Here is a 22,688-nt window from a genome sequence, read left to right on the forward strand (position 1 = left end):
ACAATCTATACTTTTAATGCCATTCCAATCAAAATTCCACCAGTATTCTTCAAAGAGCTGGAGCAAATAATCCAAAAATTTGTATGGAATCAGAAGAGACCCCAAATTGCTAAGGAAATGTTGAAAAACAAAAATAAAACTGGGGGCATCACATTACCTGATTTCAAGCTTTATTACAAAGCTGTAATCACCAAGACTGCATGGTACTGGCATAAAAACAGACACATAGACCAGTGGAACAGGGTAGGGAGCCCAGATATGGACCCTCAACTCTATGGTCAATTAATCGTCGACAAAACAGGAAAAAATATACAGTGGAAAAAAGACAATCTCTTCAATAAATGGTGCTGGGAAAACTGGACAGCTGTATGTAGAAGAATGAAACTCGACCATTCTCTTACACCGTACACAAAGATAAACTCAAAATGGATAAAAGACCTCAACGTGAGACAGGAATACATCAGAATCCTAGAGGAGAACATAGGCAGTAATCTCTTCGATATCAGCCACAGCATCTTCTTTCAAGATATGTCTCCAAAGGCAAAGGAAACAAAAGCGAAAATAAACTTTTGGGACTTTATCAAAATCAAAAGCTTCTGCACAGCTAAGGAAACAGTCAAAAAAACAAAGAGGCAATCCACGGAATGGGAGAAGATATTTGCAAATGACAGTACAGACAAAAGGCTGATATCCAGGATCTATAATGAACTCCTCAAACTCAACACACACAAAACAGGCAATCATATCAAAAAATGGGCAGAAGATATGAACAGAGACTTCTCCAATGAAGACATACAAATGGCTATCAGACACGTGAAAAAAATGTTCATCATCACTAGCCCTCAGGGAGATTCAAATTAAAACCATATTGAGATATCACCTTACACCAGTTAGAATGGCCAAAATTAACAAAACAGGAAACAACATGTGTTGGAGGGGATGTGGAGAAAGGGGAACCCTCTTACACTGTTGGTGGGAATGCAAGTTGGTGCAGTCTCTTTGGAGAACAGTGTGGAGATTCCTCAAAAAATTAAAAATAGAACTTCCCTATGACCCTGCAATTGCACTTCTGGGTATTTACCCCCAAAGATACAGATGTCATGAAAAGAAGGGCCATCTGTACCCCAATGTTTATAGCAGCAATGGCCACGGTCACCAAACTATGGAAAGAACCAAGATGCCCTTCAACGGATGAATGGATAAGGAAGATGTGGTCCATAGACACTATGGAGTATTATGCCTCCATCAGAAAGGATGAATACCCAACTTTTGTAGCAACATGGACAGGACTCAAAGAGATTATGCTGAGTGAAATAAGTCAAGCAGAGAGAGTCAATTATCATATGGTTTCACTTATTTGTGGAGCATAACAAATAGCATGGAGGACATGGGGAGATAGGAGAAGGGAGTTGGGGGAAATTGGAAGGGGAGGTGAATCATGAGACTATGGACTCTGAAAAACAATCTGAGGGGTTTGAAGTGGTGGTGGGGGGCTGGGAGGTTGGGATACCAGGTGGTGGGTATTACAGAGGGCACAGATTGCATGGAGCACTGGGTGTGGTGAAAAAATAATGAATACTGTTATGCTGAAAATAAATAGATAAATTAAAAAAAAAAAAAACCTCAATATTTCTAACCTCTTGACTAAATATTTGTAGCAAGATGAAGGCCTGAAAAAAAAGTCTTTTTTTCTAGAACTGTAGAAGCCCTTATTAAAAGTATACCCTCAAATATAATACACAAATAACCAGTTCCAAAGAGATGACATCTATCATGGCTAACTTCACTGACTTTTGGGAGATATGAGTGAGAGAGAACTACATTAGAAGAAGGTCAGTTAGTTTTCCCCAGAGCATAAAACCTATCACATTTTAATGGACTTCACAACCATCACATTATATTGGAGACTACCTCCCTGGATATTCCCAAAGACTAAAGACTAGAAGAAAAGGAACACAGTAGTAAGTAGATATGAAGTAGGATTTCACTTCCAAGACAAAACTAAATCTTTGGAGCACCTGGGTGGTTCGGTTAGTTAAGCGACTACCTTAGGTTCAGGTCATGATCCTGGAGTCCTGGGATCAAGCCCCGCATAGGGGCTCCCTGCTCAGCGGGGAGTCTGCTTCTCCCTTTGCCCCTCCCTCCTCTTGTGCTCTCTCTCTCATTCTCTTTTTCAAATAAATAAAATACTTTTTTCAATGAATTTTTAAAAAGATTTTATTTATTTGTCAGAGAGAAAGAAAGAGTGAGTGAGCACAAGCAGGGAGAGCAGCAGGCTGGGAGCCTACCCAATGTGGGACTCAATCCCAGGACTCTGGGATCATGACCTGAGCCAAACGCGGGCACTTAACCAACTGATCCACCCAGGCGTCCCATAAATGAAATCTTAAAAACAAAACTAAACTAAACTAAATCTTAAAAAAAAAAAAAAAAAAAAAAGATTTTATTTATTTATTTGTCAAAGAGAGTGAGCACAGGCAGACAGAGTGGCAGGCAGAGGCAGAGGGAGAAGGAGGCTCCGCGATGAGCAAGGAGCCTGATGTGGGACTTGACCCCAGGACGCTGGGATCATGTCCTGAGCCAAAGGCCGCTGCTCAACCAACTGAGCCACCCAGACGTCCCTAAACTAAATCTTTACACATAGGTTTGTATCTCAGCAGTTTTAGGAATTAAAGGTTTTTTTGTTTGCTTTTATGAATCAACTAAGAAAGATTCCACAGAAGACAACAGAATTGTTATCCAGCAAGAAATAAAAGGAAAAAACCTGCTAGACTGAGTAAAATCTGGAATTAGAAATTTAGAAAGTGATTCTCTAATCCTAAAAGGTACTGCAAATGTAAAAAAAAGTTCACAAATAATTAGGTAATTCTATGGACAGCTATAAGGCAGGAAATTTTGTTAATACTAGTCTGAGATGACTGTGTTCCTATCACCTAATAATCCTTAGAATTTTTATAGTAAATGTTCCAGCTGAATGGAACCAAAATAGTCTACAGTTTTGTAAAACAAGAAGATATTCTCTACTCCTCCCCAAATTTATAAACTTAACAGTTTATTGGACGTAACAACTAAACATCATGCCAATCTATTTCCTGTAAGCCTAGTCTTCTGAAGCCAATACTCAATTACAGTCTTGAGCTATACTGCTCAATTTTGTATCACGTTAAGGAAAATGCTTCAGGAACTAGATCAGTACTGCCATCTGTGGAAAGCAATCACTTATGAAACCAAGTTGTGTATGTTTAATCTGGATGCTAGGAAACAGATGGATCATATTATTAATGAATTCTATTATCTATCTTATTGAAGTATTTTTATGGTCCCATAAAAAGATACTTTTTATCTTTTTCAAGCGCAATTATGTCTATTGTATGATTTTAAACTTTGACGCTCATTCATTCATTTGTGTACTAAACTGTATAACATTTGTTTTCTATGGACCATTCTAGCCCTGAACTATAGGTCAATTCCTCAGCCCCTTTGTATGCTGAAATGAGTTGTCTATTCAAATACTTATTTTGGTTACTACCCTTTGTTAATTTTAAAATTTTTTTTTAATTAAAGATTTTATTTATTTATTTGACAGAGAGAAATCACAAGTAGACGGAGAGGCAGGCAGAGAGAGAGAGAGGGAAGCAGGTTCCCCGCTGAGCAGAGAGCCTGATGCGGGACTCGATCCCAGGACTCTGAGATCATGACCTGAGCCAAAGGCAGTGGCTTAACCCACTGAGCCACCCAAGCGCCCCAATTTTTTATTTTTAAACCTATTGTGTTTAATTGATTTTTCAAAGCATATGGGCCTCTGGCTAAATTTACAACACAGAATATTTGTATTCCAAGGCAGATATGACCTTAACCCTCTAGTGAATAGAAACTGTAAAAGTAATAAAATTCTGGAGAACAGGTTGATAGCAAACTCAAAGTAACAATAAGGAGTATGTATTCACATATCTATAACTTTTTTTTTTTTTTTTTAAAGATTTTATTTATTTATTTGACAGAGAGAGATCACAAGTAGGCAGAGAGGCAGGCAGAGAGAGAGGAGGAAGCAGGCTCCCCGCTGAGCAGAGAGCCCGATGCGGGCCTCGATCCCAGGACCCTGAGATCATGACCTGAGCCGAAGGCAGCGGCTTAACCCACTGAGCCACCCAGGCGCCCGATATCTATAACTTTTTACAGTTTAATAGGAGATAGAGAGAAGTTCAAAAGAAATGCAAACAGGGGCGCCTGGGTGGCTCAGTGGGTTAGGCCTCTGCCTTTAGCTCAGCTCCTGGGATGGAGCCCTGTGTCAGGCTCTCTGCTCAGCAGGGAGCCTGGTTCCCACCTCCCTCTGCCTGCCTCTCTGCCTGCTTGTAATCTTTCCCCGTCAAACAGATCAATAAAAATCTTAAAAAAAAAAATAAGAAAAGAAAAGAAATGCAAACAGAAATGCCTACGGTATGATACCACAAGTAACAGTAGGGTAGCAGTTGACTGGCCTACATTTTCTTTTCTTTTCTTTTCTTTTTTTTTTTAAAGATTTTATTTATTTATCTATCTATCTATTTATTTATTTGACAGACAGAGATCACAAGCAGGCAGAGATGCAGGCAAAGAGAGAGAGGAGGAAGCAGGCTTCCCCGCTGAGCAGAGAGCCCGATGCAGGGCTCGATCCCAGGATCCTGGGATCATGACCCGAGCCAAAGGCAGAGGCCTTAACCCACTGAGCCGCCACCCAGGTGCCCCTGGTCTACATTTTCAAGATATACCAAAAATGTGGAAGATAGTTTAAGTTGAAAGAGACTTTTTTCACAAGAACTTAACATTGGTTATTTGGCAGCTCAATTTTGGTGTATCAGTGGAAACCTACTCTTCTATAACCAGGACATCTACTGAATTGCCAAATTACTGTTTTTCATTAATAGAGCATCCATCCTGCATCCAGGAAGCCCTCTCTGAAGCACACAGATATTACGAATCTAAACCCAAACCTCTCTTGCCTCTTTGATTCCAAATACTGAGAAACACTCTTACCCATGTTGACCCAAGTATGTTGGTTAGCACCACACAGGACTATGGAGCTTGTACCTGAGGGCTATAATTCTGCTTGGCTTATAAAAACTGAAATGTTAAGTGTTTCAGTGAGTTCATCTAATTCCAAGCAAGACTTTGCTCAGTCTCTGATCTTTTTATTAAGGTCTGCAGGTCACATCAGGACTCTGATTTGACCTTATAATCCCCTTTCAGAATTAGATGATGCTAAGAAATAACAAGAGTCCATATTTCTTGATAATTTGTTGTTGTAAGGAGAATATGATTAATCCATGAAGATCTTTTTGGAACTAAAGCAGCTAAACAGAAAAACATAAGCTGACATCTGGAAAGATCAAAAACAGAGCAGACACGTTTTGCTTTATGAGTTAGCATGACTTAAAAGATTTTCCAATTTCAAATATAAGGCCAACGTGAGCTATTTTTCACATTGTTATAACTCACTCTGAAATGTATAAAGGCAAAGATAATATATGCTACACAGCTGAAATGCTTTAGTTTTTTAAAGATGGAGGAAAAGTTCAAGGAAGATTGTCTACACCCAGTCCCCTTTATGAAAGAGCAGTTGCTCTATCATGTCAAAGTATAACTAGTATTACGTGCGCTTGATTTCATATGAGGGTCACTCCTGGAGCAAACTGTTGACTTAAAGGGGGATTCTGGGAAAGGAATGATTTAGATATGCAAGATCCAAGCATGAGTAGAAAAACATATTGAGATATGAATAATCACCGTAAGTCAATAAACTGGGATGTTTTAAACAGAATTATCTGTAAATGAAAACAATTTAATAATCATAATTTAGTTGAAATATTATTCAGTCCTTTTAAGATGGCTAATTTGTACCGGGGGGAGAGGGGAGGGAGACACTTTTAATCTGTTTATTGAATAAAATGAATTCTTACACAAACCCTGGACTATTATACATTAAGAGGCTAATTTGGGGATGCCTAGGTGGCTCAGTTGGTTAAGCATTTGCCTTTGGCTCGGGTCATGATCCCAGGATCCTGGAATTGAGCCCCATGTTGGGCTCCTTGCTCAGTGGGGAGTCTGCTTCTCCCTCCCTTTCTGTCTCTCCCCATCACTCGCTCTTTCCCTATCTCAAATAAATAAACAAAATCTTTAAAAAAGGGGGGGCAATTTAGTTTGAAAAGCCTCTTGGTATTTCTGAGCTAAGGTGGAAAATTTAATAGCTTAAACTACTAAAAGGCTTTTCTACTTTAGTCATGAAAGTAAAAAATTTCTTAGTTAATAGATTAAAAACTACCATAAAAAACTTATATGAAGTGTATTTTATTTTAAAGAATTTATTTTATATTTCTAGTTTCACTATGTGACCTTTCTCCATTTCTTATCAAAAGCACATAACGAAAAATTCTGGGAATAATCTCAGAGAAAGGACTTCTCATAAATCCTTTCAACTATAAAAAGGAGCATCAGAGGGCCTGAAAGATTGTAATCTTTCTGAAATTTCCCTACTAGGGAGGAAGGAAAGGGGAAAAAACAGGAATATACTATCTAACATCGGGACAGGACAGAATGGTAAAGAAGGTTACACTTTCAAAATAAAGGGTGTTTTTTTTTTTTTTTTTTTGAGAGAGAGAGAGAAATAGAATGCATACAAGCGGGGGGTGGAGGAGGGCAGAGGGAGAGACAGGCTCCCTACTGAGCAGGACTCGATCCCCGGACCCTGAGATCATGACCCGAGCTGAAGGCAGACACCTAACTACTGAGCCACCCAGGTGTCCCAAATGAATGTATTTTTAAAATTAATTACTCCAAGACAATTTCCTCTCAAGTTTTATTAGAAAACTCCAGTGGTTTCCCATCCAAGTACTAACCAGGCCCGACACTGCTTAGCTTCCGAGATCAGACAAGATCGGGTACATTCAGTGTGGTATGGCCGTAGACAAAACTCCAGTGGTTTAAAAACACTATGGAAGGGCACCTGGGTGGCTCAGTGGGTTAAAGCCTCTGCCTTTGGCTCAGGTCATGATCCCAGGGTCCTGGAATCCAGGACTGCATCGGGCTCTCTGCTCAGTGGGGATCCTGCTTCCCTTCCCCTCTCTCTGCCTGCTTCTCTGCCTACTGTGATCTCTGTCAAATAAATAAATCAAATCTTTAAAAAAAAATAAAAATAAAAATAAAAACACTATGGAAAAGACAATGGGGGATTTTTCTATTATTAGTGAAGCTGGGTTGGAAAAGAGTAACTATACTATCTTTAGAACTTTGACACTTTAAAAAATGTTTGATTTAGCTGTGTTTGTCATTATTCTTGACCGATTGATCCTAACGTTTTATGAATCTGGGAACTTTCTATGCTAAGACCAAAGGATCTGTGACATTCAATTTTTTTCCCTTTCTTTCTTTCTTTTTTTTTTTTTCAGAAGGGCTCCTCAGAAGGGCACAGAGAGAAGAGGCAGTTTGGTTTTTGGTCCTAAAAGGCAAGAAGATGAGAAAGAATGAGAAGCCAGCAATGTAAATTGAAGTAAAGGGCTGTAGGTCTTGTTAAGTGTTTTAGCAGACTTTCAGTACTCAGAAAGAATTAAGTCTGATTATTAATTCATTTTATACAGAAAGCTGTCCCTTTATACCTCAGGATCCCTGAAACAGTAGTTCTCAAGTGACAAGCTCCATCAGAATTACCTGAGGATATCTTGAAAACTAAAACAAAACCAGCATTCCAAGCACAGTAATACAGTTTATTAGATTCTTTCAAAGAGAAAGTAATCAGCAAGACTTTGGTGAAAGAGTTCCCAAGAGGGTGTGTGCAGGGCAAGGACTGGTTGAGGCAGGAGGGTGTTTTTGTATGTGCCTGTGCAGGATTCATTCCAGAAAAATAGCACATGGGGGATAAGAAATAAAGTATATTATAATGCTCCACTGAACATTCCACTGTATAAAACACTTCTTGTTTTAAAGATGATTTTCTTAGGAAAATCCTGGGACTGGGACCTGAACCAGAATAATCATAATTTGATTATGATTAATCATAATTTGTATTTGTAAATCTAATCAGATTTTCTTAGGATGGATTCTCAGAAGTTTGGTCACTGAGACAAAAGCCTTGAATCTTAAATTTAAGCTTGTTAAATATTGCTGAACTTGCTATACCAACAGCAAATAGGAGAGTACTGTTTTATTCTACCCTTTACTCTTTTCTGGCACTGCACTCATTTTACTCAACTCTGCAATTCAATAACAGTTTCAAAATACTAAATCTGTAATTACTTTACTATGAACTTTTTGGTCTATACTTTTAATTGTATGTATTATGTTAAGCAATTTTCATAAATGGTCTTTATTTTTAATAAGCTATAATTGTTTTTCACATTTTTAAACCTTGTGCTGACTGTGCTTTGAGATTTTTCCAGGGGTGCCTAGGTGGCTCAGTTGTTAAGTGTCACACTTCAGCCTAGGTCCTAGGATGGAGCCACATGTCGGGCTTCCGGCTCAGCAGGAAGCCTGCTTCTCCCACTCCCCCTGCTTGTGCTCCCTCTCTTACTGCCTGTCAAATAAATAAATTAAATCTTTAAAATAAATAAATAAATAAATAAATAAAAGGTCTTCTAAAAGGTTTAAATTTCCATACAACTATTTAATTTCTGATTCCTTTTAACTTCAGAAATTCTTCCTTTATCCGAACTGATACTCAGCTTAAAAAAAAAAAAATTACATTTTTTTGTTTTCTTAAAAAAAAATTTCAATCCACAAGGAAGAGTTTACATATGAAGTAAAAATTTAAATATTTTTTTTCCCAAGATGATTACCAAGTTCCTAACAGGATTACTTACTAGTCTTTTCCTCATCGGTTTTGTGACATCCAACTGATTATATATTCAAATCTTACATATAAAAAATAGAAATACAAATACAAATAGAAAGTAATTCTATTTTGATGTCTACTCTTGCATTAATATGTTTTGGTATCTGGTAGACCAATTCTCCTTCATTATCCTTTAGTTCAAAATCCAAACAGCTCTTCTTGCCTATTAGTCTTCCCCAAACTTTGAAACACCCACCCATCATTCCACTGGAATTTTACTAAGTTATATTAAACCTGTAATTTGTAAAGACTATACATTTTTCTATAATACTGGTTTGTCATCAAATATCTTTATTTTTTCATAGCTCTTCCAAGTTTCGTCATTTTTCTTCTAGATCATCTATAGTTGTCATTAACATTAGCTGGAATATTTATCTGTTGGCTCTCAAAAATGGCATTCTTTCACTGTGTTTTCTAACTTGTAACTGCTGATGTAGTGCTATGTTGATTTTAATCATCACTTATCAACACCTAACAGAACTCTTATAATTTAAGAAGTTGTTAAATGACTCAAACTAACTCAGTTAACAAGTTTCACAAAGGTAAGGGGGAAAGGCCATATTCCTATAAATTAGCTCTGTCAATTCTAATTTCTTATTAGACTAACATTTATAAAGGAAAAATAAGGGAAATGCTCTTATGGATACAAAAATCACAGCGGATATTTTCTGTTCACGCACTTCAAAAAGAACATTGAGGAATATAAAATTTTGTTTTGAATTTCAAATACACCTCTTTAGGGAGGCAGTGAGGTCAGTTTAGAAAAGATGCTTGCAGTTTTCAATTATAAAGCTATTAGCACTCTCCCAACAAAAACAATAAAATAACATTAGTGAGAATACTGTACTCATATAGCTACAGTCATAAGAAAACACAAATTTTTGAGGACTATTAGAACAGGAAGAGCTTTCTTTAATTAAATGGGCCATCTCTCACAATGTGATCCCCCTCCTGCCACTAAGTACAGTACCAGATTAATTTCGAAAGACATCAAAACTTCTATTTCAAGTAATAGGTTTCACAATAACTAATTCCATCTGGAGATTATTAAGGACCCGTTTTAAAGTAATAAAATGGTAGCATTTCAGAATGTTAAAGCAATTTTAGATTTTACTTGTATGGTAGCCATGATTTTATGTGCTCCATTAAAAATCTAGTCCAACATATCCTTTAAATGGCTTCACATTTTAAAGACTCTTCTCCATATTACAAAACTACATTAGTTATATATTCCTTTCTTTACTGCAAGCAAACAGATATATAATCCTTCAAACCAAAATGCTATGAAGTTATTATTCTAAAATAAAACTGTGCTTACCATGATACCACCATTTTGTTTTCTTTGGATTCTTGTTACATGTTCGAACATAAAAAGAATTATCTGGTGGTCGTCTCTGAAACCAAAAGGAGTTTAAATAAGAGAAGTTGTAAAATGGAAGAAAAAACCTTAGCAGAATTATTACATTGTCTAAAAACAATATAAATGCTGATGTGGCGCAACTGAAATAATATATTCCAGGAAAAGTAGACCCTTGACACTGAAACTTAAAAAGTAAATAAAAACAGGGGCATGTATATGTGATTTGGATTAGGTTCCAGTGGGATTACTAGAGAATGACTATTAACCCAAAGTGGCAGCATTAGGTTTTAAGGAATTTTGGTTCCATTTATTTTATCTAATTAAAAACCAGAAAAGTCTATCTAAACTCAGTTTGTCTGAGAAATTAATAGCAACTTATAAACCTCCAGTAAGGTAAACATCACCAAGGACAGACCAAAGGATTCAGTTTGCAAACAATATATGAGGAAAAAGGGGAGAAAGCTATCTTGGCATTTCTGCCATATATATGCCCAACTAGCACGGTATTACATACATATGGCAGTTCTGCAAGGGAGCTACAGCAGAAATAGTGATGCCAACAACAATGAAGATAAATTTTGGACGGGAATTTTCCTGAAAACTGTTGGACTGACCAGACATGAGAAATACTGTGAGTCAGGGAGCCTGAGTGGCTCAGTAGGTTAAAGCCTCTGCCTTCAGCTCAGGTCATGATCCCAGGGTTCTGGGAACAAGCCCCGCAAGAGGCTCTCTGTTCAGCAGGGAGCCTGCTTCTTCCTCTCTCTCCCTGCCTGCCTCTCTGACTACTTGTGATCTCTATCAAATAAGTAATAATAAAAAAAAAAAAAAAAAAGAAAGAAATACTGTGAGTCTCTACAAAAATATGGAAACATGTCAAATTTGTATTAAAGCTACTGAGCACAGGTTAGTAGATAAGTCCAACCAAAAACCAATAGTGAGTAGGACTGCCTAGACAGCAGGTAGGGAAACAGGCATCTACCTGGCACTTCTACAACTCACGTACAGAACTCTGATCTTAATTGAGCCTAATAATGCCCTTACAAGTTAATATTAATAGTAACTTAAGAAAAGGGAAGAGTAGAGTTTATGTTAAACTACCCAAAGATTACCCTGCTGATAAAGTTTGAGAAAATATCTGAAAAAGTATCATGAAAATAGATGCCTGACTACTTTAAAGAATAGATCATCTGTTGCTAGCAACTTGCTACCCTATTGCAATTTGCAGGACAACGCTATTTGTCCTGCAAGCCATAATCTGTGTTAATGTGGAATAAATTGCTACCACTGTAACAAATAACTTCATAAATTCATTTTCTCTGTATACTGGTTAGAACCCAATCTTCAAAAACAAAGAAAACAAAACCAACAACCAATCTTTAAAAAAAAAAAATTAAGGAAGAAAAAAACACTCATTCTATGTGCTTAAGAATATAACCAAACTGGTAAGAGATCACAGACATTTGGTTCTTATATAGATTTGGTTCTATATAAAATGATGGATTACCAAAATTGTTTTAGGGATGGAATACAAACTAGAAAGTTTGGACTATCTGTATTATAAGGGCACAAAGAATATATGGTAGATTACTGAAAGACTTCTCAATATCAGAAATTACTTTTAATCTACTGAAATCTACCTGACATGATGGATTTAAATGCCTTCAATTGAGGAAAACATCCCTGACTACGAAAATGAAAATTGGAATCAAAGAATTATGAATAAATCAAAGTTCCCAAATACTTATACTAAAAATTAAAATTTGTATTCAAGTCAAATATTTAAGTGAAACTCATAGAACCACATTGACCACAGAATAAAATTCGCCTGTTTTAAAAAAGTTTTTGAATATAAATGTTAAGATAAAAAAAAAAAAAAAGAAAAGAAAAGAAAAAAGTTTTTGGTGGGTGGTTAGAAGACTTTTAAAAGCTTATTTGGAGCTAGATCCCTTCAGTTCCAAAACAAGTTTCCTCTTCATCTTTATAACCTAGTACTTATTAGCACAGTAGAAACAGTACTTACTAGGTTCCTAATAAACATATACAGAATTTTACTGCATTTCACAGAACTAATGCTGCCAGAATTGCTTCCAAATTACTATCTTGGTTAAATATAATTTAGTTCGTATTATATAATATAACTTACCAATAATTTAAATGGAGTAATAAGGCTTATACTAACTATGCAGGAAAAACTAGTAGTAGACAACTGAAATGTGAGGGGGATGAGAGAAGACTAGAAAAGGATAAAGGAAATGGAGAATATAGTCATTTTCTAGTTTTTAATAGTAAGTCATCACATTTATTTATTTACTTATTTATTGTAAATCATTACATTAAATGTAAACAAAGCACTAATCATTAAAAGGCACCTATAAGAGTTATGTGCACACATCACTGGTGTTCACCTCAACTGCTCTACTCTATACCTAAAATTTAAAAGTTACGTGTGTGTAGAGGGTAGAAGTGTAGAGGATAGAAGAGGGTAGAAGCAGAGAAAACATGGAAGCAATAAATAAGACTTGTTTTCAAAGCCCTCAAGGTTAACAAAAGCTCAAGTGCAGCCTTAAAATGCAACCTAGGAAAGCCCATAGGCAAAGTTAGTTAAAAAACACTACAGTAAGATAATGTGTACCCTATTGCAACTATTCAAAGATGTATGTTTTTCTGCATATTTTAATATTCCTGAATGGGGATACATACCTTTTAACATGTATTAACTGTCACAGTTTAACTGACAGAAGTTTCTTACATTCTTTTATGGTATATAGATTGCATATTAATGTTATTAATACTGTAATTTAAAAATTCAATTTAAACCATTATTTCCCCATGCTTCTTTGAACAAAAAGAATCTGTTTTTGGGGGGGCGCCTGGTGGCTCAGTGGGTTAAAGCCTCTGCCTTCAGCTCAGGTCATGATCTCAGGGTCCTGGGATCGAGTCCCGCATCGGGCTCTCTGCTTGGCAGGGAGCCTGCTTCCTCCTCTCTCTGCCTTCCTCTCTGCCTACTTCTGATCTGTCTCTGTCAAAGGAATAAATACAATCTTAAAAAAAAAAAAAAAAAAAAAAGAATCTGTTTTTTTAAACCTAACACCAAGAAACTTCTTATAAAACTAACATTTCAAGAAATTCAGTTTGCAAACAATGGCTTAGAGTGTTTCAGCCTAGATAACCTATCATTTAAAAATAAACTACTTAAAGTTCTCTAAAAACTAATTTAAAGTTCTCTAAATGCTAATTTAGTAAAAATGAGAGTTCAATTTCAAGAAAACAGGGGGGAAAAGCTGCTGTTATTACACAGACCCCTAATCTGTAAAGTAAAGCTGTTCTCCTTCAGACCCGATACAAAAGGAAAACCTCATGAAGAAAAGAGGCTTTAAAATAGAGAAATACATGAACACTGGGCTACACACTCACTCTCAGGCAGAAACCACAAGAGGGCCAGAAATGCACACAGGATTTAGATACTTTACAAGGGTATCCTAAATTTAACTCATGTGATTTTTCTTTCTGGTGTTTTTACCTTTCCATCAGACAGAATCTGTGGTTAAAAAAAAGGGAATGAGAAGAAAAGTCCTGAAAATTCTGCTGGTCTTTAACCTTTCTCTTTCAACCTAATCATGATGATCAAGCATGATAGGAAAGCTCTGGTTCCTGGGAAATTCCCCAAAAGAGGCTGATAGGGTGGGAGCCAGCAGAGGGGAGAAGGGAAACATGCTCTTGGGACTTTCCACTGTGAAATCTAGAAATGAGAATTTCTTGTACACTTCTACCTTGTGCATGCTTACAGAAATAAAATTCAAATTATTTGAGAACATCTGCAGAAATTTTCTGTTTAAGAAATATAAAACAATGTCTGACTTCTACATGGCATGAAAGATTATCGAAGTAATTTTCTAATCCGTTACTAAGCATATTACCCATAACTTCTTAATAAAAGGCATTAAGTCTTCCTTCACATAAATTATAAATAATTTCTCTACCTAAACTAAAAAAAGAGATATTACCTGGAATAATTCTGAGAAGTCCTACCTTTTCTTTGCAGCTGGAAAGCATACTAATAATGCTAAGACAAACTGATTGGACTGAGAGCGCTGGGGACCAGTCTTCTGTTAGAATGGATAAACAGATATGACCATTGCTATAAACATGAGGATGAACGGGAATATTTTCACCAGTAAACATGACCTAAGAAAGAATAAAATTCCATTAACACTCAAATATTCTCTATTACCAAGAAATAAAATATTCTCCATAGAACTTACTATTTTAAAAATCAATTAAAAACAAATAAAGTAAGTGCCAGAAACAAGATAAACAACTGCTTGTTGTTTATTCTCATCAATCCACAAAGTACTGGTTTCACTGTGTGAATGAGGATGTAGGGAATGGAACATACAGAGAAAAAATCCAGGTCATCTCTTTTTTTATTTCAGCTATTTTTCACAAATCCCTTTAAAAATTTATAAATTACCATGCATTTTTAGCCCAATAAAGACAATTATGTCTTTTCACATTCTACTCATTGCTCTCTGCATACAGAAATACAAAAGTATTCAATTTTGAGACAATATGAATTACATGTGACAAGAACACCCCTTTCACCCGTAACAATGCTACCACCTAAGGTGCTATGTGCAAAAGGAAATAATTTATATATACCATCTCCTCTAAACTTGCTCATCCATTATGATACATACACATTACTACTTAGTGATCCTCAAATAACTGTGCCTACACACAAAAAAAAGTTTGAATGGGTCAAGTTTTTCTCTGCCTTTTTTTCTACTCAATTCTTCTAACAGTTTTTCCTTTCTCCACCTTGTCACCACACTAACTGTAAGGTAATAAATCTATTATTCCTTCCTTTGCCCTAATAACTCATTAAGTATCCCATAGTAGTGTTTCTTAAACATATCTACCCTAAGCATCTGAACAGGGAGAAGACTGAATTCATACATCCCAAAGAACCTGTAAGCACAGCCCAAACTAGGACAAAGACACTGAAGTCTAATATTTCAGGCTGTTTATATTTTACCTCATAAAAATTACTTATTTTGATATAAAAATTAATCCACCAATCTTTATGTGTATTTTGTTCTGTGGTAAGATCTAACATTTTTACTCTGTTGTTAATAGTAATTACTAACTCCTGACCTTAAGAAAAAAAAAAAATCACCTGAAGATCTGAGTAAAAATATAAATGCAAGAGCTCCACTTTCACAGATACTGATTCAGTAGGTATGGTGGGATTTTTATAAAGCTCATCAAATATTAACCAGTAGTTCCCAAATGAGACTTACATGTATCTCTCTCAGCCCTAAAACTCCCTCACACTTGAATACACAACAAAATCTTACTAAGAAGAAACCCCACCTTCAGTTATATCAGAAATTGATGAAGTATTTATTGCTTTAGGCATAACCTATTTCCCCCTTTATATAAGAACAAAAAAGACAGCCAGTGAAATAAGTGTGGCTAGAGTAAGGTATGTCAGCATTTAATATGGGACATGTTACGGAGAAGTACCATAAACTGGTTTTTTTGCTTTTATTTTCAAGTATCTAGCTACAAAATTGTCTTCATTTCAATTTCGCAAATACTTACATTTTAACAAAGCACTCTTTCATATATGTAGGAGTCCACTAATATTTCAAACATACTACTAATATATGGAACTTGTTTCCTTGGCTGAAGCCAATATAAGAAAACAAAAGGAATTTTTTTCTCAAAGGAATGACTTTACACACTTGCATATTTTGTTTCTTTACATTTTGGTCATGCACCCTCCATTCCCACTAAAAAGAGCTAAAATAAAGCTGAAAACTAAAAATAAGTCTCAAAGTAAGAGATATCAAGTTACTTGCCTTGCCTGATTGCAGAAGACCACCCAATCCCCAACTTTAGCACAGCTGTGTTTGAAGCCTACCATTTAAATCTCAATTTTATCTATCAGTGCTAGTCTCCTTTTCATCACTTTTTGCTTAAAAAAAAAAAAAAAAGCGGGGGGGGGCTCTCTGTAAAAGGAAATGACTGCTTAAATGGTCTTGCAGCTCCGTACTTTGAGTCTACCCACAATTATTCTAAATTTTATTTTTATAAACATGTAGTTTACTATATATATTTGATATTCCCACAATGTGTTATAGATGTCTAGAGCGGGAGTTTACAAATCTCACAGAACATGCATCTGCTTTGGGTATTCATTCAGCCACAAAATTCCATTTGACCAACAGGATATTTTCATTAAGAATACAAACAATGCCCAAGACCTTATCCCCTGGTCACAAATATTTTTTAAAGGGTATTTCTTTTCCAGTCAGATTTCCTTTTTAAAAAGTCACATAGAATAGTGCTCTGAAAGTGCCAAAAAATGAAGAATTGCTAAGTTATCTTCTTTGGCAAAAACTAATCAGTGCATCAGCAACCACCAAGGAAAATACACAGACAGCAAAATACAAAGGTTATCACAACATGCTCTGACTAGCCAATCCACAAAGCAGAAGGAAAGCAATGAGTGCTCTTGGAGAGAACAGATTATAAACTAAATCACCTGACCTGAGAACCAAGGAGTACCCATGAATCAAAAGGAAATCAGAAGCGAGGAAAGGGGACGGAAAGCAGTAGTAGACACCTACAGCAGGAGCAGCAGACACTGATAAGCACCGAAGAGAGCCAGAAATCAAGACAGAAAAGCTTTAAAGGCTGAAGGGACTGAAATAAAAAGAAATCAGATCTCAGTAAACCTTAAAAAAAGAAAAGCAAAGGAAAGGGGGAGGGGAAAGCTGGGGCTTTTTAACATGCTGCATGTAGGTAAATCAATTAGCTGCACATATTATAGGTAACTCCTAGGGCCTAACCTGCCAGATACAGAATTTTAGAAGTTTGTCTAAACATGGAAAGGCTGAGTTTACATGTCAGAGATGAATTCCTGAAATAAAAGAAAAAACTTTTTTCAAAGTTTATTCATGTAAAAACGCTGTTAAGCAGTTTCCACAGACACTTTTGATGGAAACTCTGCGATTCTGGTTCTTTGCATGTGATGTAAAAAGTAACCAAGGCTGAACTTCTTCAAGATCGGACTCTTAACCGTCCTCATTTATTTAACACATGGTACAATCCAAAGGAGGAAATGGGACATTTCAGTTACTTTAATACAGCCAAGCAGGTTCTGAAAGCCTAAGGGATGATTAGCTGTTTTCAAAATTTAAAAACTTTTGGGGGGGGAGTCCCAAGTAGCCAATAAAACTCACATTTAACAAGACATCTGAATACCATGAATTTGAAACCGAAGGGAATAAATAAGAACTTTGCTAATTTCTTTATTTTTAGAATTATTTATTTTTAAAATAATTTATTCAAATTCAAACTTAGTCATATCAACAGTTAACAACCAGAGAACTGTACATATTCATAAACCAAACAATAAAATGGAACTACAGATTTTAAAGAATAGCTGTTTTACGGAAAAAAAAAAAAAAGCCACAATTTTAGAAAAGGATCTTAGATCTAAGGCATGTGTATCACACCTGCAGTTCAGAGTCTGCATGAATCTAAATTCCTGAACATCTCCTTATCAGTACGGTGTATTTCCAAGCTAATGCATGTGAATCACACCTGAAGTTCAGAGTCTGCATTAGAAATAGTATTCAGACGAATGTAAATTTCCAAACATCTATTAGTATGGCATATTTTCAAAAGCAAGTGAGACCTAAGAAAAACTATGCCCTGTATCATAATTTTGGAGTTAAGTAAGCATATCCCACATCCAACATTAAGTTTTAAGCAAGCCAACCTCTGGGTAACTTTTGGTACCAATACAGTGTGTCTCACAAAATTACCAATTTAAGAATGAAAGCCACCAATGATGACACAAAACAGAGGATGGAGCTTAGGTAACTGTTTCTAATATGAAATTCATATTTATGAGTATGAATGACCCAATACTGAATGACCCAATACTGAGATCTGACCACAAGGAAGGCATACTACTATGTTCAGGCTAGTGTTCTGCAACTAATTAGAAAGTGAGACACCTAATGTTGCATCAAATTAGGTCGAAACACATAATAAGAATAAGCAGTATGAATAAGTTATAAAATATAAAAGCCAATATACAAAATGGATACCAGAGACAATATAAGGGAATGTTTTCTCTTATTAAAATTCTAAGTTAGAAGGCACCTGGGTGGCTCAGTTGATTAACGCGACTGCCTTCGGCTCAGGTCATGATCCTGGAGTCCCGGGATTGAGTCCCGCATCAGGCTCCCTGCTTGGCAGGGAGTCTGCTTCTCCCTCTGACCCTCCCCCTTCTCATACTCTCTCTCTCTCAAATAAATAAATAAAATTTTAAAAAAGAAAATTTGTAAGTAGATGGCAATACTTAATGGGCAAACTACAAAAACTGAACATGTAAGCAGAATTTATTATGATCAGATATTTAATTAATAATATATGATATAGGCAATCTAGCATAAATGGTAAATATTTGACAAAAGTAACTACGGACTGGAGTTTTAGCATAGTTTTTAATCCAATTTTCCACTTTTAGTCACTTAACATGTATTAGTAGCATCAATATTAATAGTTTTTTTTTTTGTCTTCCATAATTACCCTTACTACCCTTATGCAATTGTTCAAGTATTACAAAGTCAAAATTCCTGGGTACAATGAAACTAAATTTGGGTGCCCTGGATGGTAACCATTCTCTCTCCTTTGTAAGCTGTGTTCTTCTAGCCTACCAGTCTTCTCCTTTATCTTCCCATTGTTTTACCCCCAAGGCTTCAACAAACAGGGTTCACTGTTCCCTTTCTCCTCGTCAGGTGTCCTAGATGCTAGACAATTTTAAGGCAATAAAAATGGTTACTTAAGACTTTGGAAAGCTTAACCACCATCACATGAAAGAGCAAGGAAAATGACACCACAAATAAAAGGATGAGAACACTATGAAAATAGGTTCTGGATCTCTGCAATGAAGGAGTACTGAGCAACAGAACCAAAGGTTCTGGCATGAATAGGAAGGGGAATAAGGGTGAGGAGAAAGCAGCTACTCTTTTGCACCAGTGTTTCTAAAGCTTTGTAATCAAGGTAAGTATATTTTCAGCACCACTTTTATTTTTTTTTTTTTAAAGATTTTATTTATTTATTTGACAGAGAGATCACAAGTAGGCAGAGAGGCAGAGAGAGAGAGAGGAGGAAGCAGGCTCCCTGCTGAGCAGAGAGCCCGATGTGGGACTCGATCCCAGGACCCTGAGATCATGACCTGAGCCGAAGGCAGCGGCTTAACCCACTGAGCCACCCAGGCACCCTCAGTACCACTTTTAGCACTGATATGGTTTCAGGACGAAGTACAGTATCCTCTTTCCCCTAAAAAAACACAAAACTTCGTCACCTATTTCTAAAATGCCTAAAATATCTTCAACAAAAATTAGAGTTGAAAAGCTTAAAAACAAAGTATAACCAGGACATTTACAAGATAATGTGTTTCAATTTTATTGCATTCAAATGGGATGTTCTGACAGAGGAAGAGAGTTTAAAGGCCAAAGATATCTGGAAGGGAAGAGCTGCTAATGTGAGGGAGGAAGTAGAAAGGAAAAGAAGCAAAACAGTAAAGACACTAAACTTGAAGACTTCAGTTTTGAAGGAGAGGTGACTATACCTCCCAATTCCTTTGAGATAAATCTTCAAATCCTTTACACTCTTGGATAAGCCCCAAAACATCCTTTCTTTTTCATTTCCTGCTGTAGCCCTCCATTTATTTATACACAAAACTACATTTGCTCATAAATCTCAGGAGAAGCCATGTCTTTTCATGATTTGTTCCACTTCTGACATAAACTTTTCTTCTTCTGCTTTAAGTCCCAGAACAAACAGGTTTCTCTTTGCCCCCTCATTCTATTCTAAACCAGTCATTGCTTTCTCTTTTGCTCCCAAAGCATATAATTTATACTTCAACTTATGCATCCAGTTTCACAGGCCAGAAGTTATGGAGTCTTCCCTGACTCCTTTTTCTCGCTCATATTTCTTATCAATTCATTAGTAAATCCTGCTGGCTCAACCTTTAAAACAGGTCCAGAGCCCCTGGATGGCTCAGTTGCCTAAAGACCAGCTCTTGATTTTGGCTCAAGTCATGATCTCAGGGTCCTGGAATCCCTGCTCAGTGGGGAGTCTGCTTGAGGACTCTCTCTCTGCCTCTTACACCCGCTTGAGCCCTCTTCCTCAAATGAGTAAATTTTAAAAAAATAATAATAAAGTAAAATAAAGTAAGTCCAAAATATGGCCATCTTCCACAACCTCCACTACTACTTTCTGGTGCAAGTCACCACCAACCCCTCACCTGGATTACTGCAAGTTGTCTCGTTTCCCTGTACCCTTATACACCCACAACAGTCAATGTGCCACACAGCAGTCAAATTCTTCCTTTTAATTTTAGGTAGGATCGTGTCATTCATCTGCTCAAAATATTCAAAGGTTTTTCATCCCATTCTGAGTGAAAACCAAAACTCTTATACTGGGCTATACAATCCATGATGGATCCTCCAGCCCAAATTATCTCTCAGACCTATGCCCTCGATTCCCCCTCGTTTGCATACACTCCAGGGACCTGCCACATGTGCTCTAGGTTCACAGGCTTTGCTAGACCATTACCATTATTTTATAATCATAGAGATTCTTGATTAATAAAAATTAAAAAATAGTTATCAAGTATTAGTAGACTTAGAGCAGCTGTTATTTTCTCAATCATGGATACTAGAATATACAACTTCTGTGACATGAGAGTGATGTTAAAAAGTGATATAAAATCTATTCTAAAAGATTGGCAACAACTGCCCCAGAGCTTTCAAAGTTATCATACTACATATTATCTTTCACTTTTAGAGATAACAATACTGTCTGGATAAATAAGCATTTTCCCCATTCTGGTACTCACCCCTAACGGGACAGTATGGAAAGGAGTAACTTGGGTTTGAGTCTTGACTATCCTATTAGCTAGCTTTTAAACCATGAACAAGACACTTTACTTCTAAGCCTTTAATTTCTTCACTTACAAAGATCAATCCCTAACCACTTCGTTAGAGCCGTTACAAGATAAAATAAAAATGGACGTTACATTAGAAAAGTATAATACAAATATTACTACATAGTAGAAGGCACTGAAGTAATGTGTGGATGAAATGGTTAAGTTTGAACTTACATGAAAAGCTAAAGCAGACCTGACACCGCAGAAAATAAGGAAGCATTAGAGGTTTTAAGGAGGAGATAGGGACAGTTGTGGTGGTGATGGTGGCACTGTGTGTCTGTGCAAATCAATGAGGTAACTGCACCTTCAAGGAAATCTAACAGCACTATGAACAGATGGCTAGGCGTGGAAAGAACTAAAGGCTATTATGTATTAGTCCACATGAAAGATAGAAACTTGGACTACAGCATTGACAGTAGGGTAAGAGTGAATTGAGTTAAGCACTGCAAAAGGATGTGCACAGCTGCATTTGACAGTGAGGGGAACGGAAGAATTTCAATGCAAGCAGACAGGTGAACAATAACTCAAGAAAAAAATTTTTTTTCCTTATTTTGTTACTGGAAAATATTGAATTTAGATGTGTTAAATTTGAGACATCTGGAGGTATTCGAGTAGTGATATCCAACAGTGGTGTGAAATTAAACCTCAGAAAGAAAAGATCTACACAGAACTATAGATCTGGGAGTTAGCTGCTTAAAATGGCTAAAGATGTTTAAAAAAGAGAGAGAGAAGAACAAGGGGATGCTGAATAAAGAACACAGAAAACACCAAAATCAAAGATTCAGAAGAGAGGCCAGAAGTCAAAATAGGGAAGGAGAAAAAAATAATTTGAGATAAAATGATAGAATCCATTACAAACGCTCTTACAGAAATATTCAAGATGAAATTCAAATGATCTCCATAGTTTGGTATTTGATTTAGATTTAAATACTAAGGAAAGAATTTAGAGGACACTTGATTTGGTTCATGTTTATTAAAATACTATTTTCCTCTGATGAAAAATCTGTGGGCTCCCAGAGTAAGCCTTCTCCAATATTCCCCCAGTCAACAGTTTGAAGTTGGTGAGTCACATTCTTCCTTCATAACCCTTCAAAAAACTTAGCTGAAGTATAGAAGAACCGGTTGAAGGTGACAAGGAGATACCACTGCCTTCAAGAATTAACTATCTTAAATGATGCTGGTAAGTCAAAAGGCTACAAAATGTGAAGATCATTTCCTAGAGAAAAGGAAGATGTTTGCTTTGGTTTCTTATCATAGTCTACACATGCTTAATAGAGAGGCCTAGAGGTCATGACAATACATAATCCTTAGCTTTATTTTATGAAAATGATAAAAATGGGTTTCCTAATCTTATTTTCTGCTCGTACAAAAACTGCAGAACTCAAGGAATCCATTTCCATTTAATTCTGTGCCTCTATTAAAGCAATTTCTTGTATTTAAAGCACATTACA

At 36.3% G+C, this 22,688-nt stretch overlaps 1 protein-coding gene across 1 annotated transcript in view; it reads right to left on the reverse strand.

The window, feature by feature from the left end:
• The window catches only part of UBE2W (ubiquitin conjugating enzyme E2 W), an 82,521-nt gene that overhangs the window by 9,533 nt on the left and 50,300 nt on the right, over nucleotides 1-22,688 (reverse strand). The window contains exons 4-5 of the mRNA XM_059394731.1: nucleotides 14,250-14,405; nucleotides 10,179-10,254 (exon numbers count right to left, since the gene is read on the reverse strand). Of these exons, the coding sequence (XP_059250714.1) occupies nucleotides 10,179-10,254; nucleotides 14,250-14,405 (232 nt within the window). The remainder of the gene's footprint in view (nucleotides 1-10,178; nucleotides 10,255-14,249; nucleotides 14,406-22,688) is intronic.

Source organism: Mustela nigripes, chromosome 3 (genome assembly GCF_022355385.1).
Source record: "Mustela nigripes isolate SB6536 chromosome 3, MUSNIG.SB6536, whole genome shotgun sequence".
Lineage (NCBI taxonomy): Eukaryota > Metazoa > Chordata > Mammalia > Carnivora > Mustelidae > Mustela > Mustela nigripes.